At 40.2% G+C, this 26,010-nt stretch overlaps 1 protein-coding gene across 6 annotated transcripts in view; it reads right to left on the bottom strand.

The window, feature by feature from the left end:
• The window catches only part of FGD4 (FYVE, RhoGEF and PH domain containing 4), a 231,223-nt gene that overhangs the window by 16,841 nt on the left and 188,372 nt on the right, over positions 1–26,010 (bottom strand). For 2 of the 6 annotated variants that reach the window (XM_059682520.1, XM_059682521.1), the window contains exons 5-11: positions 21,002–21,091; positions 16,639–16,784; positions 15,826–15,982; positions 12,588–12,726; positions 8,650–8,708; positions 8,191–8,337; positions 1,938–2,110 (exon numbers count right to left, since the gene is read on the bottom strand). In XM_059682520.1, the coding sequence (XP_059538503.1) occupies positions 1,938–2,110; positions 8,191–8,337; positions 8,650–8,708; positions 12,588–12,726; positions 15,826–15,982; positions 16,639–16,784; positions 21,002–21,091 (911 nt within the window). Of the gene's footprint in view, positions 1–1,937; positions 2,111–8,190; positions 8,338–8,649; positions 8,709–12,587; positions 12,727–15,825; positions 15,983–16,638; positions 16,785–21,001; positions 21,092–26,010 lie in introns of those variants that run through there. The other 4 variants (XM_059682522.1, XM_059682523.1, XM_059682524.1 and 1 more) reach the window with 4 other exon arrangements.

The raw sequence follows: 26,010 nt of genomic DNA, 5'->3' as shown, positions 1-26,010 counted from the left end.
GGACTTTTAATGTTTGTCTCCATTCTTGAGTCATTACAGACCAGATGACAAGTAATCACTTAATTTTGATCTTCAATTTACCATATAATCATAAACAGAACTAAAGCAATGATATGAGGGGAATAAAACATTTGAGGAAAATGATGTTTCGATAACTAATTGGAATGTATCCAATACTGCATATTGAAACTCTACAAAGTGATGGCTACCTGCAGTTAAGAAAACTCCCCATGAACCAGCCCCACCCTAAAAAACAGCCCAAGCTGCTAAAGAAAGGCTGGAGTTCCTGGTTAGGCACCCCAAGAAGCCTCATAATCTTCAGCTGCTCCGACACACCTCTTGGTTTATAGATTTGGAAGTATGCTGACATTTCAGAGCTGGCAGCACCTTCGTTCTTCCACAATGGAGACTCCTTTAACAACAATCAGAACTGGGGGAGTCCTCCTTGTTGCCAGGTCCAATCACCCAGTGAGTCAACATCTATATTCTTCTCTTGGGTTTGATGGCTGGAGCCCAAACCCCATCACGATAAGGTAGAAAAACCATAATATTCAAAGCCAAGTCCTCCACCATTTTAACTTGTGTATGAAATGCCACCTTTGAATCCTTAGCTCAGTCCCCTGGCAGCCTGCCACATCTTCCATAACTGTAATTTCACCAGTTCCCTGACTGCCAGGGCACACATTCCTGCTGAAATGATTTATTCTTTTTTTTGAAAGCCTGAAGTTTAAGCTCTTATGTGGTCACTGAGTACAAATATCCAGGATGAATTCACCTGAGCAGCCAGAACCACATGCTATTGGTGCAAAGGAACAGAAGGGCTCTCTGACTCTCCACAGCTTCTGGGATGTCAGACCATCAGTGGTGGGCCCTGGCCGGTGTTGCTGGGTGGTTTGAGCGTGCACCAAAGGGTCTCTGGTTCAATTCCCGGTTAAGGGTATGTATGTGCCTGGGTTGCAGGTTCGATCCCATGTGTGGGAGGCAACCAATTGAAGTGTCTCTCTCACATCAATGTTTCTCCCCCCCCCCCCCCCCCCCGCCTCTTCTACTCTCTCTAAAAATCAATGGAAAAATATCCTCGGGTAAGGGTTAACAACAGCAAAAAGAACCATCAGTACTGGGATTGGTACTTAACCCTCTGATCTGTGATGTTTTGGAGCCTCCCAATTTTCACCAAGCCAGGCCTTTATAGGATGAATAGATAACAGTCTTCTAAAGCAGGTATTTAAAACCCAACAGCACTCTGTCCTGCAGTGGTTCACGCATGAGGTAGCTGTGATCTACTGCAGCGGTTCTCATATTTTCTTTCCAAACATGGTTATGCTAGGGGGATGGATGCTGGAACTCCGACTCTTTCTCTTCCATTCAGTAAAGCATGTAAGAACCATCTCTTCAGAACTCCTGGTCACTAGAGGCCACTACAGCCCCCAAATGGCCTCCTTCGTGTCCTCCAACTGTGGCAAGAGAATCACTACCTTTTCTAGCCTGCCTCCTTCCAACATTCTCTCCGTCAAAGTGCTAATAAGTCCCATGAACGCAGAGCCTCTGAAGGACTGAGAGTTAAACCTCAACATTTAGCATGGGATAATAAGCATCCGTGAACATGTGTGGACCAGAGGAAGATGGAGGGGGAAAGGGTTAGGGAGAACCTTTTCCTGTAAGACTCAAAACGTTGGCTTAAACGCAACAACTTCATTCTCTGAGCACCTTGTAAATCTAAAGAGTAAAAATAACTTAGAGCATTAATTTCTGAAAACAACTATCCTAGGCACTGTGGGGAATCAAAAGGGATGACACAATTCCTGCTTTTTAAGGGCTTCCATCTCTCCACTTATGTCCAACCAGACTCGCAGAGGTTTGTAGCATTCACCTGGGAAAGACTCAGCATTTTCTAATCTACAGTTAATTCTGATGTGTGATAAGAACGGCTCTCTTACCTGGCTTGCAATTCCAGTGTTCTCTCTTTCCCAGATACCTGGAAAGTGTGCGGATATTCCTCATTGTGAGTCTCCACAATCTGCATTCCATCTAAGCCAACCCTGGTCCGAACTGTGAACTTGGAGCCCACCAAGCTGAATTTCGGCACACAGTACAGCAACATGTTGTTGAACTGCAAGGAGACAGAACACACATCAATAGAGAGGAGCACAAAGTGAGAAGAAAGTGACCAGTACTGAATGTAGCCCTACACAATATTCCAAAGACTTCCCAAGGAGCACCAGACTGCCTATGTGAGCAAAATTATCTAAATATTATACAGTATTGAGATTTTGTGCTCGCACCAAAATTATCATAGTTTAAACTGCATAGCTTATACTTTCCTTTGTTGGTTCATAAATATTTTATTGATATTTCAATAAACCAATCATTATTTTGAACCATTAAAGAAATTAATTCAATTCATCAACAATATATTAAGAACCTTCCATATATCAGCAACTGAAACTATCAACCCATAAAGTCGAAGTACTTAGAGAACAAAATTTCTAATTGTTATATCTTAGAGAGCAATTCTATAATAGCTGTTAGAGGAAAAGTTTAATATTTAGTCATTCTTTTTATCAGTGTATTTATTGTTAAGTTACTATATAGCCAAAATTATTAGTTTAAATTTTATTCAAACATGTGGGGTTAGCACATTGTCAATGTCAAAACAACAAAAACAACAACCAAAAAAAACTAAGCCACTGTTTTATATTGACCCACATCTTGCTTAAAAATTCATTCCAGCCCTAACCGGTTTGGCTCAGTGGATAAAGCATCGGCCTGCGGACTCAAGGGTCCCAGGTTCGATTCCAGTCAAGGGCATGTACCTTGGTTGTGGGCATGTACCTTGGTTGTGGTCACATACCCAGTAGGGGTTGTGCAGGAGGCAACTGATCGATGTTTCTAACTCTCTATCCCTCTCCCTTCCTCTCTGTAAAAAAAAAAAAAAAAAAAAAAAAATCATTAAAAAAAACCCCATCCCATATGAATTAACAGAAAAGTCATCTATTTTAGCAAAAAAGTCTTTAAAGATCTTTACAGGATCTACTTTTAAAATGAAAAACTTTATTTTGGACTGAGTCAAATTATGTGTAGTCCCTCTTTTCCAGTCAACAAGGAGCAGCTCCTGCTCATCAGGCCCAAGCAATGAGTGACTTTGGGAGAGCAATTAGTTCCCTTCGAATGTATTAAAATATGCAAAAGGATGAAAGAGTAAATATTTGGGTTAATTTGTGGGAAGATCCATACCTATATTCCTACTTCATACTTATTGTTTCTAGGGTTACATGTATTTTTTAAAGACACAAGCAACTGGAACTTAAACCCTTATGCACCTTGTAACCTCTCATGTCTCAGGATCATTCTCTGTAAAAGTTACAGGTTGTTGACAGAATTCAAAGAGGAAAATGTCTGGTTCTACAAGCTCCTCTCTTTTGCTTCACACGGCCATAAAGACAAGAAATGGTGATGGATATTTAAAGATATCGCCACATGTTTATGTGATACCATCCTTTGTACTCATTCTGAAAGCCAATTTCTCACCAGTTGTTCCTCATACATTATTTTGCAACTTCCTGTAATCAGTGTCAGAAATTTCATTTCCACAACTGGATAATGTAGAGATCAGGCCCCAACTCACGCCCCCAGCCTCTCAGCCCCGCAGCCCTGCCTTGACCTGGTGCCACTCACTCACCTGCTCCACCATCCCGCCTGTGGGGTGATCGATCGGGGCTGGGTCCCCCAGGTGCTGAGGGAGCCAGGTGGTGGGCCTTGCCCCCTGCAGCTGGTTGCCATCTGCGGGGTGATTGGGCCCCCGCTCGTACCTGCCTTGACCTGGTGCTGCCAGCTCATCTGCTCCACCATCCCACTGCGTCCCGCTCTCGTTGGGGCCCATCAAGGCCAGCAGTGCCTCCACTGCCGCCAGCCCGCTGCCAGCACCGCCTCCACTGCCGCCCGCCCGCTGCCAGCACCGCATCACTGATGCCCGCCATGTTCCATGCCACCCCCTGGTGGTCAGCACACATCATAACAAGCAGTTGAACTCCTGGTCGAATTCCCAGTTGAACAACAGCCCGAGGGGAGAATTTGCATATTAAGCTTTAATTATATAGGATGATATATTTCTCTTCCTCTTTCATGTTTTCAGGATTACATTTCCCCTATTATATTCTTCCTAAATGGAACTTCATATTCATATTGTCAATAACTATACATTAACCTTTTATTACTTAGGTCACAATCTAATGCTAGTCAATAAATACTCCTTTTCTTCTTCCCAGAGATGAAGGTGAGAGCTCTTAAAGGAGACAGAATATTGCTTACAAAGAAGTGGATGCCATATCTGTAAAGGAATTAGGTAGCTAGCCCTGCTCCCTCCGTGAACCTTGTTCCTGTGGCAAAAGCCACCGTCACCTTCTCTCTTGGTTCCCATGGACACTGAAAGAGGAAGTTAGAGCAACTGTAACTCTGAGTAGATCAACTTTCCTTTTCAGTGTAGGGGTTCCTTTTTATTCCATGCCCGTAGCTCAGAAGCAGATATTGACAAAGCAATACCTGGGTGGCGAGGTACGCTCTGGAGGTGCCAGTCTGGGCCCAAACCTAGAAGCAAGTCTCAAGTTTATTGAAAGTGTAGGGAAGTGCCTTCTTCTTGATCTCTAATATTCCTCAATTATTTATTTCAAGTTTCTTAAAATGTATTTATTTGAATGAAATAATTCAATTTCATGTCTCAATAGTGACTGTTCCATTAAAGTTTGGGAGAGTAAAAGTACATTGTTGGAGAAATTTCCAGAGCCTAGTTTGTATTCAAAATTTAAATGAGTTGGGGTTGTGGGAGGGTGGGAATCTAAATCTATCAAGCTACAAGGAAATAAGAAATAGAACTCCAAAGGGTCAAGAATAAAACCTCTTTGGTCATTTTATATTTTATAGGATAATTCAGACACTTTTTTATTTTTAAACTTTCAGATGTGAGGTGTGGTTATTTACTTAATCAACCATTGACATATACATATATATGGTGTGGAGACAAAGCAAATTTGCAACACACACAATGATTTGAAAGCTGACATCAGATTCTAAATATGATTTGGCTTTTCAGATAAATGTAACATCCCCAAAGTAGGAAACAGAAAACTGGCCCTCATTTTCTTTCTGGAGAGAAAGGAAAATAAAAATGGTACTTCAGAAGTTTCTACATATGAAAAAAACCAAGGATGCTCTACGGGAATTGGAGTGTGCTGGCCAGAAGAGAGACTCTGTGACAAGTACAGTATTAGAGGGGGAGGATTAGAAGAACAAACACTATAGGAAATGCTTCTAAGATGGTCTTCAAAAGATGAATGTGGCATTTCTAAAATCCCTGCTGTCTCACTTTATTCTCCCTGGAGGCAAATGCATCATGAGAACATGCACTGGAACAGGAGGGTCCTTGCCTTAAAGTTAGTACTGCTTTATCCTCCACTTTATCCCCCTCCCCAAAAGGCTCTTTGCCCCCCGTCCTCCAAACAGCTGCTTAATTGGGCTTTGCACCAAGGTATGCAACCTAAAACTATTTCCAGAACAATCCTCAAACGTGTAAATTAAACTAAGGCAAGTGGTTAAAAGTTTAACTGCAGAAACTATAACACTAATGTGAAAGAGAAGAAAAATTACCTAAGAACCTAAAGGCTTGGTAATGACAAAGGGAAGAAAGACATTGACTCCCAGGCATTTTGCCCAGAAGAGTGTATTATGCATGTCTCTTTAATCTGTATTTTTGATGCTCTGACATCTTTGTTTTTTAAAATATATTTTCATTGATTTCAGAGAGGAAGAGAGAAGGAGAGAGAGATAGAGGCATCAATGATGAAAGAGAATCATTGATCAACTGCTGCCTGCACGCCCCCTACTGGAGATAGGGCCCACAACCCGGGCATGTGTTCTGGCTAGAAATCAAACCATGACCTCCAGGTTTGTAGATTGACGCTCAACCACTGAGCAACACCGGCTGGGTGATGTTTTGACATCTTGGGACCTTGCTGACCCTGAAGGGACTGCCCTCCCAGGGTTACCTCATTTCCAGAGCCAGGAAATGAATCACCTGCAAGCAGGCCTTTCCAATGGGAACCAACCTATCCAGAGTCCACATACCCTAAAGCCTCCTTTATCAGGCTCTCACTAGCTGAGTCAGAATTGCCCTGCCCTGATCACCTAGGGCCAGGTCCCTGACAACAGCCCCTAAGCACCAGAACCTGATAAAATTATGTACACTGGCAAATCCTAAACCTGTTCCCCCTGCCTGGCCTATTCCTTCTTGCAGAAATCACAGTAAAACTCTTGCCCATGTTTTCTGCTTGTTCCCTCTGCCTCTTGACTCTGGTGCTTTCTCATGTAACATCCCCACACCCCCACCCCATGGTGTGGAATGCCCCCTCCTTTGGGATCTGTTAGCATAACTATCTTTTCAATGGCAATCATCTCCAATCTGGTGGCCTTACCACACCTAAACAACAAAACATACATTTCAAAATAAATAGACCTCTGAACCCTGACAGGACATGTCCCTGATTTATATGTAGGTCTCTACAACTTCTGAAAGATGAAGTGCTTCTGATGAGCTCAAATGATTTTTTATAGTTAATTTAGACAACATCTATGTATTTTTTAAAGTTACTGAAATATAATTTATATACCATAAAATATATTCTTTTAAAATGCATAATTCATGGCTTTTAGAATAGCCATACATGGTGCAGTGACCACTACCATCTAATTCCAAAACGTTCATGACTTCAAATGGAAACCTTGTGTCCACTTCCTCCTCCTACCAACCCTAGGTAACCACTACTTACATCCTGCCTCTATGCATTTGCCTATTCTGGACATTTCATATGAATGGAATCATGCAGTGTGGCCTTTTGTGAATGGCTTTCTTCATTTGACACAATGCTTTCAAAGTAGAATGTATCAGTAGTTTATTCCTTCTTATTGATGTATCATGTTCCACTGCATGGATATACCACATTTTGTTTACCCATCATCAGTTAATGAACATTTAGGTTGTTTAGACTTTTTTACTAGTATGAATAATTTTGCTATGAACATTCATGCACACGTTTTGTGTCGACGTATGTTTTCAAGTTTCTTGAGTTATACAAACTTGGAGTGGAACTGCTGGGTCATATGGCGATCATGTGTTCTTTTTTTCAAAAATGAGACCACTCCTCTGCATGACAATTAGTTCCTAGAAATTTCCCATTTAAGGAAATTATAACCAGACAACAGAAACCTCAAAGCCCCCAATAACAACTCATATTATAATGGTGAGATGACTGCCTTGCTGCAGAAAAGTCAGATGTGAGTAACATCCTGAGACTGTATGGTGTGCCAGTCACTGAGCAGCATCTATGCCAATGTCTCTCTGCTTCTTCGCCTATAATAACAATCGCAATAATAGCTAACGTTTACTGAGCTATCACTCAACGTTTGCTTTCTGCTACTCAATGTTAGCTATTACGATGATTGTCATATCATTAGATAGGAAAAGGAGCTGGAACTACCAGTGGCTAAAAATAAATCGCCTGGATTCCCCAGGAGAGATCTTACATGTCAGCCAAGCCCCAGACTAATGGTTATTTCAGGAAGTGCAGGCAGGGACAGGCCTGACCGCAGTGACAAGGAACTATGCAGCAAACTCGTACTTTTCACATACGAATTGTAGGTGCACGTTTTCCAACATAGCTTTATACTTCTTCAAACTAGAAAGGCTAAAAATTAGTGTTTAGAAATGACTAGGAAGAAAACTGTTGTCAAGAAATAATATGTTGGCACAATATCCAGGAAACAGTACCTTTTAGCCTGTAAGAATGAAAGGAGAAGAAACCAGAAAGTATGTCATACCTCATACACACACACACACACACTACTGGCTATGACCATCATGAAAAGGCTCAATTGTCTTCAGGATGTGTTACCAGAGTAAATTAGATATGGCAAATACACAGAAAAATTATAGAAAAATACTTCAAAACTAAATATTTGTGTCCTTGAAAGAACAACTTTCAGTTACTGAGGACTTTCCCGATGTGGAGTCTTGACAGTGGTGATGGCACCAGGTTAGATACCATTGTTTTGGAGAGCAGGCAAGCATCCTAGTTTTCCAAGATGTATATAACAATGCTTATAAATTATTCTTAAGCAATCTGCTCACACGACAATACTCACTAACAAAAGGTAGCGTTCCTGTGCTGATGTGTTCCGAGCAGCTAGTTTAAGGATCTGTCCTTCTTTTATTAGTTCATTGGAAGGATTTACAATGTCTTCCTCTTCTCCCAGCATTTCATAAATCTCTAAGAGTTTCTTTAGGTTATCCTAAGAAATGAAAACAAAGCACAGCAACATCAAATATAAGGAGGTTTCACCTTAGTGGTTTTAATAATACAACAACCTTAGCTAAAATATGAATAACTCAGAAGCAATTGGAACTAAGCATAAATTTTTGTATAAAATACGTAACTTATGAGGAAATTAAGAGAAGGTTATTACAGATAACATTAAACAGTTTATAAACAATCCTTTTTGTTTATCTGTACCAATTCATTTTGATACAAACTTTAGATAATATTAGGCTATATTACTGGCAATTACCTAACTAGAAGATTCCCGTCTCCTCTTACCACTTACCATTTTTCTTATTGCACTATTAGAATGGCTTGCTGCTGTAGATATAATTTCCAGTGATTCTAAATGGAGAAAAATAAAATAATATAAATATATATTGTCCTTACTATGCAACTAGATAACTGAATAACATACACTTTACACTACAATAAGAAGAAATCTGGAAAAAGAAAAAAAGAAAAGAAGCAGAAATCTGAGACCAAAGATCTATAATAATAAAAGCATAATATGCTAATTAGACCGGATGAAGCCAGGGCTACGACAGAAGTCCAGGGTCCCGGGTGCCTGCTGGCAGCCAGAGGAAAGCCTGGGTCTCAGGTGCCAGAGGGAAGCTGGTGCCGGCAGCCGGGGGAAGGAATGCCTACTCTTTCGTGCATTGGGCCTCTAATACATAATAAAAGCAGGAGGCAATTTCCATTTACAAACTGGATACAGATACTCCTCGGGTTATACTGTTTCGTGGTTACATCGCCATCTCCCATCCTATAGAATAAAGAGGTGATATGCAAATTAATCCTCACATTCTCACAAGATGGCTATCTATGACTAGACTGACAGGGGTGGTTAGTGAGGGACAACCAAATGAACAAGCAGGCTGCGTGGGGTGACCAGGCCGGCGGGGGGAGCAGTTAGGGGCGATCAGGCCGGCACGCAGAGGCAGTGAGGGCAATCAGGCCGGCAGGGGGGTGAGGGGTGCAGTTAGGGGCGACCAGGCCAGCACACAGAGGTAGTGAGGGGCTTTCAGGCCGGCAGGGGGGGTGTGGCCAGTTAGGGGCGACCAGGCAGGCAGGCAGGTGAGCGATTAGGAGCCAGTGGTCCAGGATTGTGAGAGGGATGAGGATCGGGTCTAAACCAGCAGTGGGACATCCCCCGAGGGGTCCTGGATTGGAGAGGGTGCAGGCTGGGCTGAGGGGACACCCCCCACCCCTGCCTTGTGCACAAATTTCGTTCACCAGGCCTCTAGTTTATTTATTAAAAAAAAAAAAAATCCGTCATTTCAACATATGTACATATGTGCTTTATGTTTTTTATTATTTATTTACCACAAGTAAAGGTCAGGAATTGTTATCTTTCTTTTAAATTTTTTTACTGTTTCACTTCATTACTGCTGTGTATGTGCTCCATGTGAGTTATGTAGGTGGGTTCCGACTTACGGCAAAAATCGTGTTATGTCGCGCCGTAGGAACGGATCTCTGACGTAACCCGAGGACCTACTGTACTTTCAAAAGTTCATTTGTAAGTAGATCAATACTTGGAACTTGAAGGGTATTTCCTCATTGACAAGCATGAGGCTTACAGATAGATCTAATCCATAATGGAACTTTCAAAATCAGCAAACACCATGGACACTAGCTTGGGACAAGGCCCTCTGCCAGGTGCTTTCATAGGTATTAGGTCAATTACTTCTTATACAACCCTGAATGGAAAGTATATTCGTTCCATTTGACAGATGAAAGAAATGGAGTGTGATGTGTCTTGGCTAAAGTCACACAACTATGATATTAAAGGGCCACATTTAAACCCAAGTCTTCTGACTCAAATTTCTACACTTTTCAGTGGTATTATTTTATTGATTTTATGAGCAATTTAACCACTAAGTAGAACTAACATTCTTTGGGAAAAGACAGCCATAGTTCTAGCTTCAGCCAATGCTGATAGAGGGTTTTGCTGCAGGGGTGAGTGGTATGGAGAGATGGCAATGGGAACTCATAGTCTGAGCAAGGTAGGAGGCCTGGGGCCCCCGGTGAAGCTGGGGAAACTGAGGTCTCCTGCCGGCTCCACCCCAGGGAATGCTCTCAATATTAGGTCAGGTCCTACTCTCTTCCTTTCTTTTCTATCTTGTGAATCCTGGTTGGGTTAATTCTGTTACAACAACCTATTGGCTCTGGATCAAATTTTCTCTCTTCTTTGTTCCATTACTAAACAAATTGCACTTTTGTTGCTTTCCCGACTTTTATGTCTCCCTCTGTGATTTCCTTAGAATTTTAGTGTAAGTCGCAACGGGAAATCAAAAAGAGTAATAAAATATCATGTTGCCAATTTTGTCATTTTTGACATTAGCACATAAGAGGAAGTCAGAGTCTTTAAGTATAGAAGAAACTGAATTTTATTTACATTCTGGAGAATTATGCAGATACGGGCAATTCTGTGCATTCCACACAGAATCCATGAGACAGGGAAACAAAGCAAGACAGGCTGGGGCCATTGCCCAGGAGACCAATTTGAGTAGCAGTGGTAACTCCCACCTCCAGCCCCACCACCAGTTCTGCCACTAACACCAATAACTCAGGCCAGATGTGTGGAAAGTGGAGATGAAATAAAAAGTGAAAGACAGCACGTCAGGAAAGTTCTAAATGGAAGAGGGAGAAAGGGGAGAAGAGAAGTTCCTGCGGTCACTGACTCACTTGGATGGTGGGAGAATCAAATCAGAGCCTGTGTTCAAAAAAAATACCCAGGCTCCTAGACCAAAGATTGTGTTTTGTGATCCTCATTTCTTATCAAGGCACACTTATAATGGAAGACAAGAAATTATTAGAGGAAGTAGCAATACTTTAAGATTATACACCGTATTGTTAATACTTTTTGAATACAAACCCAATTCTATTTCTTAACTTTCATTCTTACTTTCACAGCTAATAGATTTTTAAAAAATATATTTTTATTGATTTCAGAGAGGAAGGGAAAGGGAGGGAGAGATAGAAACATCAATGATGGGAGAGAATCGTTGATCGGCTGCCTCCTACATGCCCCCCACTGGGGATCGAGCCCACAACCCAGGCATGTGCCCCCGACCAGAATCAAACCCGCGACCCTTCAGTCTGCAGGCTGATGCTCTATCCCAGGGGTCCTGAAACTATGGCCCGCGGGCCACATGCAAATACAAATATTGTATGTGTTCCCGTTTTGTTTTTTTACTTCAAAATAAGATATGTGCAGTGTGCATAGGAATTTGTTCATAGTTTTTTTTTAAACTATAGTCCGGCCCTCCAACGGTCTGAGGGACAGTGAACTGGCCCCCTGTTTAAAAAGTTTGAGGACCCCTGCTCTATCCACTGAGCCAAGCTGGCTAGGGCACTAATAGATTTTTTTTAAAGTACACAAGAAAGTAACATTATTGAAACCTTTAAGCTTTAAAGAAAGCCTTTCATTTAGACATACATGACAAGTCTTCTATAAAATAAAAGACAACTAGCAGAACAGGAATAACGTTTTCTCACAGGAAAATGTTAACTGACAGTATATAGTATCATTTTCTCTTCTGAACAGGTAAAGCCAACACTACTTAGGTTATTTTGAGATAATAAATGCCATCTCATCTTTCTCGGTATGCATCAATCTATCTAATTAACCAGCAGCACTAGTAATTCCGATAGTTGTATTCTTCCTGTGAGAAGGTAATTGTGTATTGCAATCCCAGATGTCTCTAAGACTATAGTTTGTTTGCTTGTTTTGTTAATTCTCTCCCTAGGACATTTTTCCCATTGATTTTTAGAGAGAGTGGGAGGAAGGGGGGGGGGGAGAAAGAGAGAGACATCGATGTGAGAGAGACACATTGATTAGTTGCCTCCCGCAGGCTCCAAGTTCTAGGCCGGGTATCAAACCTGCAACCCAGGTACGAGCCCTGGACAGGAAATCACACCCACAACCCTATGGTCCGCAGGCCAACGCTCTAACTACTGAGCCAAATGGGCCAGGACTTTAAGACTATAGTTTTATATTTCAGAGTTAATGATTAATGAGAAACCAGCAAGAGAAATGTGATTTGCATTGCTCTAAAGTGCTTGCCTAATTGAGGTGCTGTTAACAATATCCAGTGAGATTATTTCCTGGCACCAATATTTTCCTGAAGTGCCTATCAGACCTATATCTTGCGTTGGAATCACAAAGCTGCTTGGCCACTACATTATCCCATAATGGAAAAGAGCGGGGAATGCATTTACTTTTCGCATCATTCCAGTCTGGAGAGTCAGGGGGCAATTTCCGCAGGTAGTCCTTCAGGAGCATCTCGTACCGAGGAATCCGCTGAACAGGCTCCAGCATGTGGTGCTGCAAGGTCAAGTTCCCACAGACCTTCTGTTTCTGTAATTAGAAAGGTTTGTAAAGGAAGATTTAAAAATTAGGTTAGCTAGTTGAAAAATGTAATACAGAGCTTTCATCAAGGGCAGTATCTCCCTACAAAATACAGTCTATGTATCATCTGCATTAGATATAACTGCGGTACTAATAAAAATAGGAATTTTAAACCCCATCCGAATCTATGAAACTATGATTTTTGAGGTTAGGGCCTGGGCATGTGCATTGGAATCCCTGATTCTTCCATTGCAGTTTGAGGACCACCAACCAAGGGTAAGAACAGAAAGGAAAATCAGGCAGCATTTTAAGCAGGAAAATTCCAGATTGCTGGCAACCACTTCAATGAGTCATTACAAGTCTGTGTGAGGTCATATTATTAAATCATACTACAGAGATTTTCAAAAGAAGCATCTACTATTTAATGAGCTTCACTAAGAAAAATTTTATTAAATGATTTTGGACTCAGCAGAAACTATTTTATAATAAGGCCACCACAAACATCATTTCCTTTGAACTTAAAAAAGACTCTACACAGAATGACAAGATCTGATCATTTCATTATCTGTCAAAATTTTTCCATTTTTCATTAGGTCATGGCATTCTTTTCCATTAGAAACCAAACTCCTTAAATAGATTTTTTTTTTCCTGGGTGAAATCGAGTCTATAGCATTTGTTTTCAATAAGCTGTTGACATAAGAAAGGGAAAAGATTCCTTGAAAAGTAAGATGTGTTCTTGTTCATATTAAACAAAGCATGAATCTTCTTAACATATTTATTCAACTCATAGCATGATTAAGGCAAGGTTATACAAGTCACATTAAGACACGGTTAGCAATTAAAAAAAAAAAAAAGCAAATAAGAAACCAAAGGCTTCGCAGAGAAAGGAACATTTAACCTGAACTTGGATGAGGGCAGGCTTTGGGTGGGAAGGCACCCTAGGAAACCAGGAGGCAAATGAAGATAGAGGGACCTTGGAGAACAAGCCCAAGGCAGTGGGGCATGAAACATGGTCAATAAAAGGGAACAATGGAGTTTTGTTAGCAAATAATATATTTGTATGGAAACAGGATGAAGAAGAAGTGGTAATCTGGTGTAATAATGTCAAACTGAGTGTAGTATTGTTTCAGGTTTTCATGCAGGGGAGTGATATCGTTAGAGGTCTGCTAAGATCAACCTACTGCAATATGGCTTTAGGAAGATGTGGGGAAGCTAATTTGGAAGTCATTATTGTAGACTAGGAAATGTAAAAAGAGTCTGAAATTAGCGTGGAAGCTGAGGGGTAATGGCTTTGCTTAATAAATATTAATGTGCCCTAACTGATTTGGCTTGGTGGATTGAGCGTCAGCCTGCGGACTGAAGGGTCCCAGGTTCGATTCCAGTCAAGGGCATGTACCTTGGTTGCGGGCACAACCCCCCGGTGGGGAGTGTCCAGGAGGCAGCTGATCGATGTATCTCTCTCATTGATGTTTCTAACTCTCTATCCCTCTCCCTTCCTCTCTGTAAAAAATCAATAAAATATATTTTTTAAAATAATATAAATAAATAAATATTCTTATAAGTTTAGTGATCTCTTTTGACTTTCTCTAACAAACATATTACACACACACACACACACACGAGAAAATATTACTGATCCCAAAATTTGTATATAAAGAAACTGTGGCTCAGGAGAGTTAGGACAGCTTTCTGAGGTAAAATGATTGTAAGTGGCAGATGAGGATTCTAAATTAGGTTAGCTGATTCTCAATCCACTGCGCCTTTCACAGTCTCATCATTCCCTCATAATATGGAGATGACAGACATTGTAGAGACAGATTTCTGATTTGGTAAAATAATGACCACCATCACCAGCATCATGCAGTGAGCACTTATTATGCAACAAGCTCCATGGTAAGCACCTTAGATACAGTATCGCCAGGCAAACACAGAGAAGAGGAAACACAAAAGAGAGCAGTCAAGGGGCACAGAATTCCCAACCCCAGAAACATATGTGATCTAAAGAATTTTTTAAAAAATATTTAAACTTTGGCACAGAATAGTTATTAACAACTTCGACTAGAGAATCAAATAGAAATTACTATGGTATTATTAAAATGTATTATTCAGGTGTCACAAAAAATTGAAAAAAAATTTTTTTAATCATATAAAGTCACAAAAAAATCCAGAATAATTATATTTCTAAAACATCAGAATTTATAACAATCATTCTTTTTAAACAATGTTCTTATTGATTTTAAAGAGAGAGGGAGGGAGACAGAAATATCAATGAGAGAAAAACTATAACCACAATCTATATATATAATGAGCCAGGGGCCATCACATCTGAAACAACCGAATGGATGACCAAACAGGCTGAGTGGAGCAACCAGGCAGGCAGGGGGGTTAGTGAGGGATGACCAAACGACTGAACAGCAGGCTGTGTGGGGTGACCAGGCCGGCAGGGGGCGCAGTGAAGGGTGACCAGGCTGGCAGGGGACGCCGTTGGCGGCAACCAGGCCGGTGGGAGGGGCGGTTAGGAGCGATCAGGTCAGCAGGCAGAGGCGGTTAGGGATGATCAGGCTGGCAGGGGGGCCAGTTAGGGGCAATCAGGCGGGCAGGCAGGTGAACAGTTAGGAGCCAGTGGTCTTGGATTGTAAGAGGGATGTCCGACTGGATCAGGCCTAAACCGGCAGTCGGACATCCCCCAAGGGGTCCTGGATTGGAGAGGGTGCAGGCTGGGCTGAGGGTCCCCGCCCCCCCCCCCCCCGCACAAATTTTGTGCACCAGGCCTCTAGTTCTTTATATTCACTTCTATTCATTTCAACATTTCAACCTCTGAAAGAAAACAAGAGAGGCACAGAACTAAATGGGAATTCACTTTGTAATTTACAGGGACCCTAATAAAAGCACTCTCTTGCTCTCAAAAGCAAATGGAGAATTTACTGCTCAACACATGGCCTATGCTCAATATTTTAATTTTGCAAAGATGGTTTTTACATAATTCAAAGTTGAAGGAATTTGGCTAGGTATCTCAAACAGATATCACAATCTAAATTTTATATCTAGAAACTTTATGATTTGGACAGAACAACTGCTGCATAGCCTTACACAAAAGGGTCATATTACCTGGATTTCTTCAACTACTGATTTGAACTGGGGAATACGCTCTGTCATGTTTTTAACCAATTCCACTGCGTTATCAAATCCTTTCACGTATTCTCCATACATCTTAAGGAATGGTGCCAATTTCTGGAGGATGTCACCAATTCTAGGAGTAGTTTCCCTGTATAAAATATAGAAACAAGTCATTAAGATTTCTTATAGAATGAGTGAATTAACAGGACTTCAAAAGAAGTAATCACCTCTCTACACACACCCTATACTTAATCAGATTCACTCTGCTATGAGATTGGTAGAGAATGAAGGAAGGTAGAGAATTAAACGAAGTTTAGGAAGGAAATAGTAAAAAGCGATACTAAGAAAATCTTCAAGCTCCATATAACTCATAACATTGTATCTTCACTAGTAAAAACAGTTTGAAGAGCAGAGATGAAACCTTTTTAACTAAAGTTGAAAACGTTCACCTTCTATTATTGGTCTATAGTAGGGGTCCTCAAACTACGGCCCACGGGCCACATGCAAATACAAATATTGTATGTGTTCCCGTTTTGTTTTTTTACTTCAAAATAAGATATGTGCAGTGTGCATAGGAATTTGTTCATAGTTTTTTTTCAAACTATAGTCCGGCTCTCCAACGCTCTGAGGGACAGTGAACTGGCCCATTGTTAAAAAGTTTGAGGACCTCTGGTCTATAGCATAAAAATTTAGCCCAAATATTTGGCTAAAGCTCTGTGTAACATAGTATTTCAATTTAAAAGCTGAATAACACAACATCTAGTATGACTGCCTTAGACATATCATTTGCTATCTACTCCTTACCATTCTTGCATTCGCTTCTCCAGTTCTGGCAATAGGAATTTACTATGGAAGGCATTTATTGATGAAATATTAGAAAAGATTTTATTCACCATCTCTGCTGGAAATGAGCCTCGATTGGCCTCTTCCAATAGTTTGCAATAAAATACCTGAATAAGAGAATAGAGCAAACATTACTTCAAATTTATTGGCTTACCACCTGGCACTGTGCTATGCACATAGTAGGTTCTTTAACAACTTTTTGTTGAATAAATGGAAAAGTTCATGGTTCAAGAAATCAATCATTTTTGAACTACAGGACTGAGTATGTACTTTGGTTAAGAAGAACCAGGAATTAGAATTAGGAAACTTTGCCTCTTTTTGTGGGATGTTAACCTTTTTTGTGCCAGAGAATTTCCAACTGAGGTTAACAGAATTTACCCTTCGAATCCATAAGTAGAATTAAGAGATTTTTTTTAAAAAAACATCAAAAACTTTACATATACCTCATAATTGTGGCATTTTCCACTCCTGTTTATGTTCTGAATGATTTTTATGTCCTTTACTACATATTGTCTTTACTGGTATTGTCAGTTGTTGGCATATGTCTCTTTTTTTCTATTAAAACTACATAACTTGGGGAGGGAAGACATCATAATTTAGTTTCTAAAGAAGAAAAGGTACTTAATAAATAACTGGTCAGTGGATGAAAAAAAATATTTCAGTTCTCTAATGTTTTCCTGCTTTTTAGTAAAAAATGACGCAAAACTTGAAACACTGGTATGAGGACAAAAAAATCTTCTCCTGCATATGGATAATAATAGGTGTCATAAAGACAAAAAAAAAAAAATCTGCAATCTTAGCTATACTCCACTAGGGCTACTATACCCTTGCCATTCTGTTAAATGTAGGCAGAAGGAGGTCTGGTCCTTCATAATGTCCAGATGGTTGTTAATTTTCTAAATTCCCCTCCACTGCATTTTCTTAAGGCAAAAAGAACACAAAATTATGTCCCTAGAGACTCCAATAGATAGGATACTGTAGTAATTAAGAGTCTAAACTTCTCTATCGTCAGCAACAATAGCTGAACAAGCTAATGTGGCTGGGGAAAAAAGGTGGAGGACACATCCGATTTTTAAAAAAGAAATATCTCCCTTATGGGAGTAACTCAAAGTTTCAGGTCTGTGATCCCCATGAAGAAAAAAGTTGTTTCAAAGATACAAACTCAAAATAACTTGATTGACATGGAGAAATTCTTTGGAAAGTAATACCTGAGTTGCAAACTCATTATTTCAAAGAACACAGCGTTAATTCGGCCCCTGGGGGCTCACTGTAACAGGAACTCTAGGAACTAATGAGAGGGAGCATGCAAAGGACGACCTGCTCCCATGAAGTTCCAGTTTTCCAATGGCAGAAGAGGACAATTCTTCTTCCAACCAACGCTCAAGCATGGCAACTCTCTCTTCTAATAAGAGGAGTCTGTATTAGCAGACAATCTACCAATTATCTTGTTCTTTTATCACTGAAGCAGGATTGAGAGACCTTAGTTTTCAATAGTTACTCTTACAATACATTTTAAAATGTTTTCACAGAATTAGAACAAATATTTATATGGAACCACAAAGGACCTCAAATAACCACAGCAATCTTGAGAAATTAGAACAAAGTTGGAGGAATCACAATACCGGATATCAGACTATAATACAAGGCCATAGTAATCAAAACAGCAAGGTAGACTTATAGACCAATGGACCAGAACAGAGAGCCCATAAATAAACCCACATCTTTCTGGTCAATTAATATTTGACAAAAGAGGCAAGAACATACCATGGGGTAAAGATAGTCTATTCAATAATATTGAAAACTGGACAGACACATGCAAAAAAAAAAAAAAAAAGAAAAAGAAAAAAGAAACTAGACCACCTTCTCACACCACACACAAGAATAAACTCAAAATAAATTAAAGACTTGGATGTTAGACTTGAAACCATAAAATCCTAGAAGAAAATATAGACAGTAAAATCTCGGATATTTCTCTTAGCAATATTTTTTCTGATATATCTCCTTGGGCAGGGAAACAGAAAAAATAAACAAATAGGACTACATCAAGCTAAAAAGTTTTTGCACAGGAAAGGAAACCATCAGCAAAATAAAAAACAAACCACTGAGTGGGAGAGCATATTCACCAATAGTACATCCAATAAGGCAGCGGTTCTTAACCTGTGGGTCGCGACCCCTTTGGGGGTCAAACAACCCTTTCACACGGGTCGCCTAAGACCATTGGAAAACACATATATAATTACATATTATTTTTGTGATTAATCACTATTCTTTAATTATGTTTAATTTGTAACAATGAAAATACATCCTGCATATCATATATTTACATTACAATTCATAACAGTAGCAAAATTACAGTTATGAAGTAGCAATGAAAATAATTTTATGGTTGGGGGTCACCACAACATGAGGAACTGTATTAAAGGGTCACGGCATTAGGAAGGTTTAGAACCACTGAGATAAGGGGTTAATATCCAAAATTTATAGAGAACTTATACAACTCAACACCAAACCTCCCCCCAAAACAATCCAATTAAAAAATGGCCAAAGGACCTGAATAGACACTTCTCCAAAGAGACATATGAAAAGATGCTCAATGTCACTAGTCATCAGATAAATGCAAATTAGAACCACACTGAGGTATCACCTCAACCCTGTCAGAATGGCTATCATCAATAAATCAACAAGTGTTGGTGAAGTTCTGGCAAAAAGAGAACCCTCGTGCACTGTTTGCTGGAATGAAGCTTGGTGCAGCCACTGTGGAAACCAATATGGAGTTACTTCAAAAAATTAAAAATGGAACTGCCTTATGACCCAGCACTAAAAAACCCAAAACTAATTTGAAAGAATATATGTACCTCTATGTTCATTGCAGCATTATTTATAATAGCCAAGATTTGAAAGCAGCCCAAATGCCCATTAGTAGATGAGTGGATAAAAAAGCTGTGGTACATTTACACAGTGGAATACTACTTGGCTATAAAAAAAGAAGGAAATCTTACTTTTTGCAATAGAATGGATGGATCTGGTGAGTATTATGCTAAGTGAAATAAGACAGTCAGAAAAAGACAAGTACTATATGATTTTATTTGTACATGGAATCAAATGACCAAAATAAACTAACAAACAAAATAGAAATAGACTCATAGATACAAAGTGACAGCTGTCAGAGGGGAGAGGGATTGGCGAAAGGTTAAGCAAAAACAAAACAAAACAAACAAAAAACCACACACACACAAAAATAAACCTCTTAAACACAAACAACAGTATGGGGATTACCAGAGGAAAAAGGGGTGTGTGTGTGGGGGAGGGGATAGGAAAGGATAAAGGGGAGGTGGGTAAATGGTGATAGAAGAAGACTTGACTTGGGGTGGTGAACACACCATACAATACACAGATGATGCCTTACAGAACTGTACACCTGAAACCTATGTAATTTTATTAAGCAGTGTTACCCCCAATAAATTCAATTAAAATATAAATAAATAAAAATAAAGAAATACCGGGAGAAAAAAATAACTTTCTTTGCAAATGTGTATCTGAAATAACACTCAAGGCTCTACCAGGATGAAAGTACAAAATGTGATAAAGTAGACTCACATATTCAACAAATACTGACTGTGCAACTTTACATCAGTCACTGTATTAAACATTTCCTACAAGGCTGAGCAAGTGAACTCTCAATATCCGTTCTGGCCCTATGACTGCAGCCACTCAGGTCATGCTCATAAGACTGAACAGCAAACAAGCCAAACAGAATCAGTGATATATTCATGTACAGCCGTGGGCAAACTACGGCCCGCGGGCCGGATCGGGCCCATTTGAAATGAATAAAACTATTGAAAAAAAAGACCGTACCCTTTTATGTAATGATGTTTACTTTGAATTTATATTAGTTCACACAAACACTCCATCCATGCTTTTGTTCTGGCCCTCCGGTCCAGTTTAAGAACCCATTGTGGCCCTCCAGTCAAAAAGTTTGCCCACCCCTGTGTTAGTATCACATCAGAATCACAATCTCTCATTTATATTATCATAGAAACATAGCATAGAGAATCACAATAATGGTCAAGACTAGTGTTTAGGGTTGAAAAACATGGATAAAAGACACTTGTGACTTGTATGGAAAGTCCGTCAGTCTGATCTTTATGAAGTATAACACTTTATACCCAATGAATTCACTGGTAAGCCTAGAAATGTTATAAATTTCCTTTCACTGGCCAAAAATGGTCAGGTCCTTCTCTGTAGTTTCTAAAAACTTTAATTGTTAAGTTAAAGTAATGTATAGTGCCGAAGATTAAAATAATTCTGAAATGGAAAATATTACCTGATCTAAGAGGTCAAGTCGGTTGACGTAAGCTCTTTCCGTAAGCAACAGCTCATTGGCTATGTTGTGAAGTTTTTGCTCATTTGTCTCCTACAAATAGAAAAGATATGCACATATTAGGAAATAAAGCTTGGACAATATTTCTCAAGTAATAAACTCTTCATTGAAAGGTTTGATTAGAACAGTTTTCTCAAGCTTCTCAAGTACCCAATTCCTTTCAGCCATCGAGGAACATCCAACCAGAAAGTAAGAAAATTAGAAATGGGCAATTTGCTAGATATAATGTGTAACAACTTTTTTTAAATTAAAGAATAGTTTAGCCAAAACCGGTTTGGCTCAGTGGACAGAGTGTCGGCCTGCGGACTGAAGGGTCCCAGGTTCGGTTCCGGTCGGGGGCATGTACCTTGGTTGCGGGCACATCCCCAGTAGGAGATGTGCAGGAGGCAGCTGATCGATGTTTCTCTCTCATCGATGTTTCTAACTATCTCTCTCCCTTCCTCTCTGTAAAAAATCAATAAAATATATTTAAAAAAAAAGAGAAGAGTTTATTGATTTTTAGAGAGAGAAGGGAGAAGAAGACAGCAACATCGATGTGAGAGAGCAACATCGATCAACTGCCTCCTGCACACCCCCTGCTAGGGATTGAGCCCGGAACCCGGGGATGTGCCCTTGTGTAGAATCAAAGTGGCAATCTCCAGGTTCACAGTGACACCCAACCAACTGAACCACACCAGTTAGAGCCGGTAACAACTTCTCCTGTGATGCCTGTAGCAGTCAGTTAACACTATCACCCATCTTTGCCTTGAAACATCTTTTAACTTTTCCGGTTCCCAGACACAATACTTTTCTTGTTTTTCCCCCACCTCTCTTTGGACACGATTTCATCATTCTCTCGATCATCTTCTCTAATTGTCAGCTTTATGCACAAAACTTTTTGCCCTTGCAAAAAAACATTTCATTGTAGAAAATTTCAATCTAAAATAATAAAAGGGCAATATGCTAATTAGACTGGACATCATTCCGGACGAAGTCGGGGCCGGAGGGAAGCCTGGGTCCTGGGTGACAGCGGGAAGCCAGTGCCAGCAGCTGGGGGAAGGAAGGCCTACTCTTGCATGAATTGCATGCATCAGGCCTCTAGTCATATATAAAAGAAAAGAAAAGAGTGAAATGAACCTCCATGTGTCCACTGCGGAGATTCCACAGTCATCAACTCATTGTTAATCTTGTTTCACCTATGCCACCTACCTTCTTCTACCCATTTTGTTTTTTGAGAGAGAGAGAAACATCAATCAGTTGCCTTCCATATGTACACCAACTGGGGATCAAACCCACGACCTAGGTATGTACCCTGACCTGGAATAGAACCATCACCTCTTGGTATACAGCATAATACTCCAACCAACTGAGCCACACTGGCCAGGGCCTTTTATCCATATTTTAAAATTAAACCCACACTTCATTATTTTTAAAGAAGAAAGGGGAAATGGGGCATTAAATTTCAGAAGTGAGAATGGGTGATTTATAGGTAGTTGAGGGAGAGGGGAACATACATGGCAGGCAAATTCTTTCCTTTCACATTCCTTTTATTTTTTTAAACATATTTTTATTGATTTCAGAGAGGAAGAGAAAGGGAATGACTGAAACGTCAATGATGAGAGAGAATCATTGATCAGCTGCCTCCTGCATGCCCCCGACTGTGGATTGAGCCCACAACCCAGGCATATATCCTTGACTGGAAGTGAACCTGCGAGCCTTCAGCTCACAGGCCCACGCTCTATCCACTGAGCCAAACCGTCTAGGGCTCAAATTCTTTAAAGAAATATATATTTTCATTGATTTTTAGAAAAAAGGGAAAGGAGAGGGGGAGAGAAAGAGAAACACTGATCAGCTGCCTCCTGCACACCCCCCACCAGGGATCGCACCTGCAACCTGGGCATGTACCCTGACTGGGAATCAAACTGGCAATGTTTTGGTGCACTGGACATGCCCAATCAACTGGGCATATGGGCCAGGGCAGATATTTACTTAAATATATCTGTGTAGACCCCTGCTAGTTCCATGAGGATGGGAACAGTTTTTTCCTTATTAAATATCTCCTGCGTCTACCACATGCTTCAATAAAATATTGACACGCAATAAAATATTTTAAGTTTCACATACCTATTGTTGGACACTTATTACCACTTTGACATAGTGTTAATGTAAAAGTAAACTCATCTTTTCTGGAAAACACCATCTCCAAACTTTACCATCTTGGCAATAGTGCCATCTCTTTCTGGTTATCTGTCTTTGGCATCTTGAATTACTTTAAACTTAGTTCCCTACCACAAAACCCAGTCAGCTACCAACTCTTCTCATGCCATTATGTCTTTCTTTTTATTTCTCTCTCTCTCTCTCTCTCTCTCTCTCCTCTCTCTCTCTCTCTCTCTCTCTCTGCTCTTATGTCTTTAGCATTCATCCTTTAAGTTTTCATCGCTGCTACCCTGTTTTACTCAAGACCAGGCCAATCGATAGTTGCCAAATGCTCTGATTCCACTATTTTTGGCTCTAACCCACCTTGTTTCTGCCGTATGAGGAGTGTTTCTAAAACTCCGCTTTGCCCAGGTAACCCTACTTTCCACAGAAAGAGAAGCCTTCAAGAGTCCTCTCCTCAATGACAGGATAAAATCCAGATTCTGGGTACCATTCAGGGTTGTTCAAACCTGGTCACTTCCTCAAACTTCTCTCTCACTGTATCTTCACAGGCACACTCTCCCCCAAACACACTAATCTGTCCACCTTCATCCAAACATGTCCCCGGCCATCCCCAAACCTTTCTTTTATCCCCTCTGTCTGGCACATGCTCTCGCTGTACCTCTGTAGGTGTTTAAGACTGACCTTCCTTTCGATGGCCGGCTGAATTTCCAGCCCTTGTCTACGGAGCCTTCTTTAACTATCCAAGCCCTTCGGCTTAGTACTATTAAAATGCATTTTATATTTTATACCTAAAATATGTTTTTTATTTAGAAAGTTCTACCTACTTTTCTGAGATACCCTTTCACTCTAGGAGAATATTAAGTATAATAAAAGGTTTAGTGAAAACTCTCGTACCAAAACAGACCAAAGTATGTTTTAACCAGGGTTTAATTTGTGTAAATGTTATATTTTTAAACTGTATAAAATATGATTAAGCTGTAAGAATGCTTCGCTGTATTCAACATATAGGACAACTACTTATGTTTTATAGGCAGCATCTATTCTAATGTGGGGAATGACCAGTGCTTCTTACAGCAGTACTGAGCTGAGGTATTTTTATGTGAAGTCTTTAGGTAAAGTAACTAATGCTGTTTAAATAACTTGTGGTCTCAGAAATACTGAAATAACAACTATGTAGTCAGCAAATCCCCCAACTAGTCAGGGTTTTGTTTTTAACTTAATAAATTTAGGGTAAAGCACTAGCATTGTTACTTACCTGCCTGGTATCCTTTTCCCCCCATTTTTTAAAAAAAATCCTCACTTAAGTATATTTTTCCATTGATATTTAGAGAGAGTGGAAGAAAGAAGGAAAGACAGAGATAAACATCAATGTGCGAGAAACACATCGACTGGTTGCCTCTTGCACGTGCCCCGACCAGGGCCTGGGCTGGAAAGGAGCCTGCAACCAAGGTACATGCCCTTGACCAGAATCGAACCCAGGACCCTTTGGTCCGCAGGCCGACACTCTATCCACTGAGCCAAACTGGCTAGGCCTCCCCCAATTGCTTCATGGTATCCAGACTTGGTTCACGTAACTCACCACCACTAGGTAGCCTTTCTTTTGGGGAAGTAACCACTGTCCTCCCAGATTAAAGGGGGGCCCTGATTGGTGTAACAATAACGGGTACACAGGGATTGGTTCAGGAAACAAGGAGACATGAGGAAATGTGTCCAGCAGCAGGGAAGAGGAGGTCCCCTACTCTTAAAGGAAGAACCACGGAAAAAGCGCTCTCCCTTTGCTGCTCCATGTAAATGAGGGACCGATGTAGGCTTCAATGCTGAGCAGCCATTCCATAACCACAGAGGTGAAGCCAATAAAAGCCGCCATGGTTTAAGCCAGGTCGAGTGTTATTGTTGTTATTTGTAGCATTCTGATTAATACAGAAAACAAATACTATGAAACAGATGCAATATATTCCATGAAATTTAAAAACTTTCAAGTAATTTTTAAACAATTACTACTTATAGAAAAAGTAAAATACTTAATGACCTAAAAATGTGACTTTGAAACTGTTACTAAGTGAACACAAATACACAGTAAATACATACGAAATCTGTCAACCTTTCAGGGAAAGATAAAGCACTATGTTATTCCACACACAGGAAATAGTGATCTGCATCAATCCTACAAGATATTTGTGTTTGCTTTGTTTTTTTTAAAGCCAGATTTATTGATATAATGTACAAGTGATAGTAAAACTGACCCTTTTGGTATAAAGTTTTAGTTTTGACAAATGCCTGTCACCATGTCACCCAATCAAGGTGCAGAACACTTCCATCGACCTCATCTCAGGTCTCTTTGTACTCAGCCCCACTGCTCTCACGGGACCAGCGCCCGGCAATGCTGAGCTATCCCATTCCAGAGTGTGTGCAAATGGGATCACACAGTCGGCGCCTTTTGCATCTGACTTCTTTCATTTGTCAAAATGCATTTGAGATGCATCAATGTTGTTAGTAGTAGTGTAGACTGTTCTTTTCAAGCTTCTGGTTTTATTCTTTTTTTGTGTGTGTGCCTTTATTGTTGAGAGTATTACAGATGTACCCCCTTTTTCCCCCCACTGTCCCCCTCCACCCGGTTCCTGCCCCACCCCTGGCCTTCACCACTCTGTCTTGTCAGTGTCTATAAGTAATGCATATATGCATATAAGTTCTTTGGTTAATCATTTCCCACTCCCCCACCCCCTTCCCTCTAAGATTCCTCAGTCTATTCCATGTTTCCATGCCTCTGATTCTATTTTATTCATCAGTTTATTTTGATTTTTAGATCCAATTGT

This window comes from Myotis daubentonii, chromosome 2 (assembly GCF_963259705.1).
Source record: "Myotis daubentonii chromosome 2, mMyoDau2.1, whole genome shotgun sequence".
NCBI lineage: Eukaryota > Metazoa > Chordata > Mammalia > Chiroptera > Vespertilionidae > Myotis > Myotis daubentonii.
Note: the sequence above shows the minus strand (reverse complement) of the source record. Positions and strands in the feature narration are given on the sequence as shown.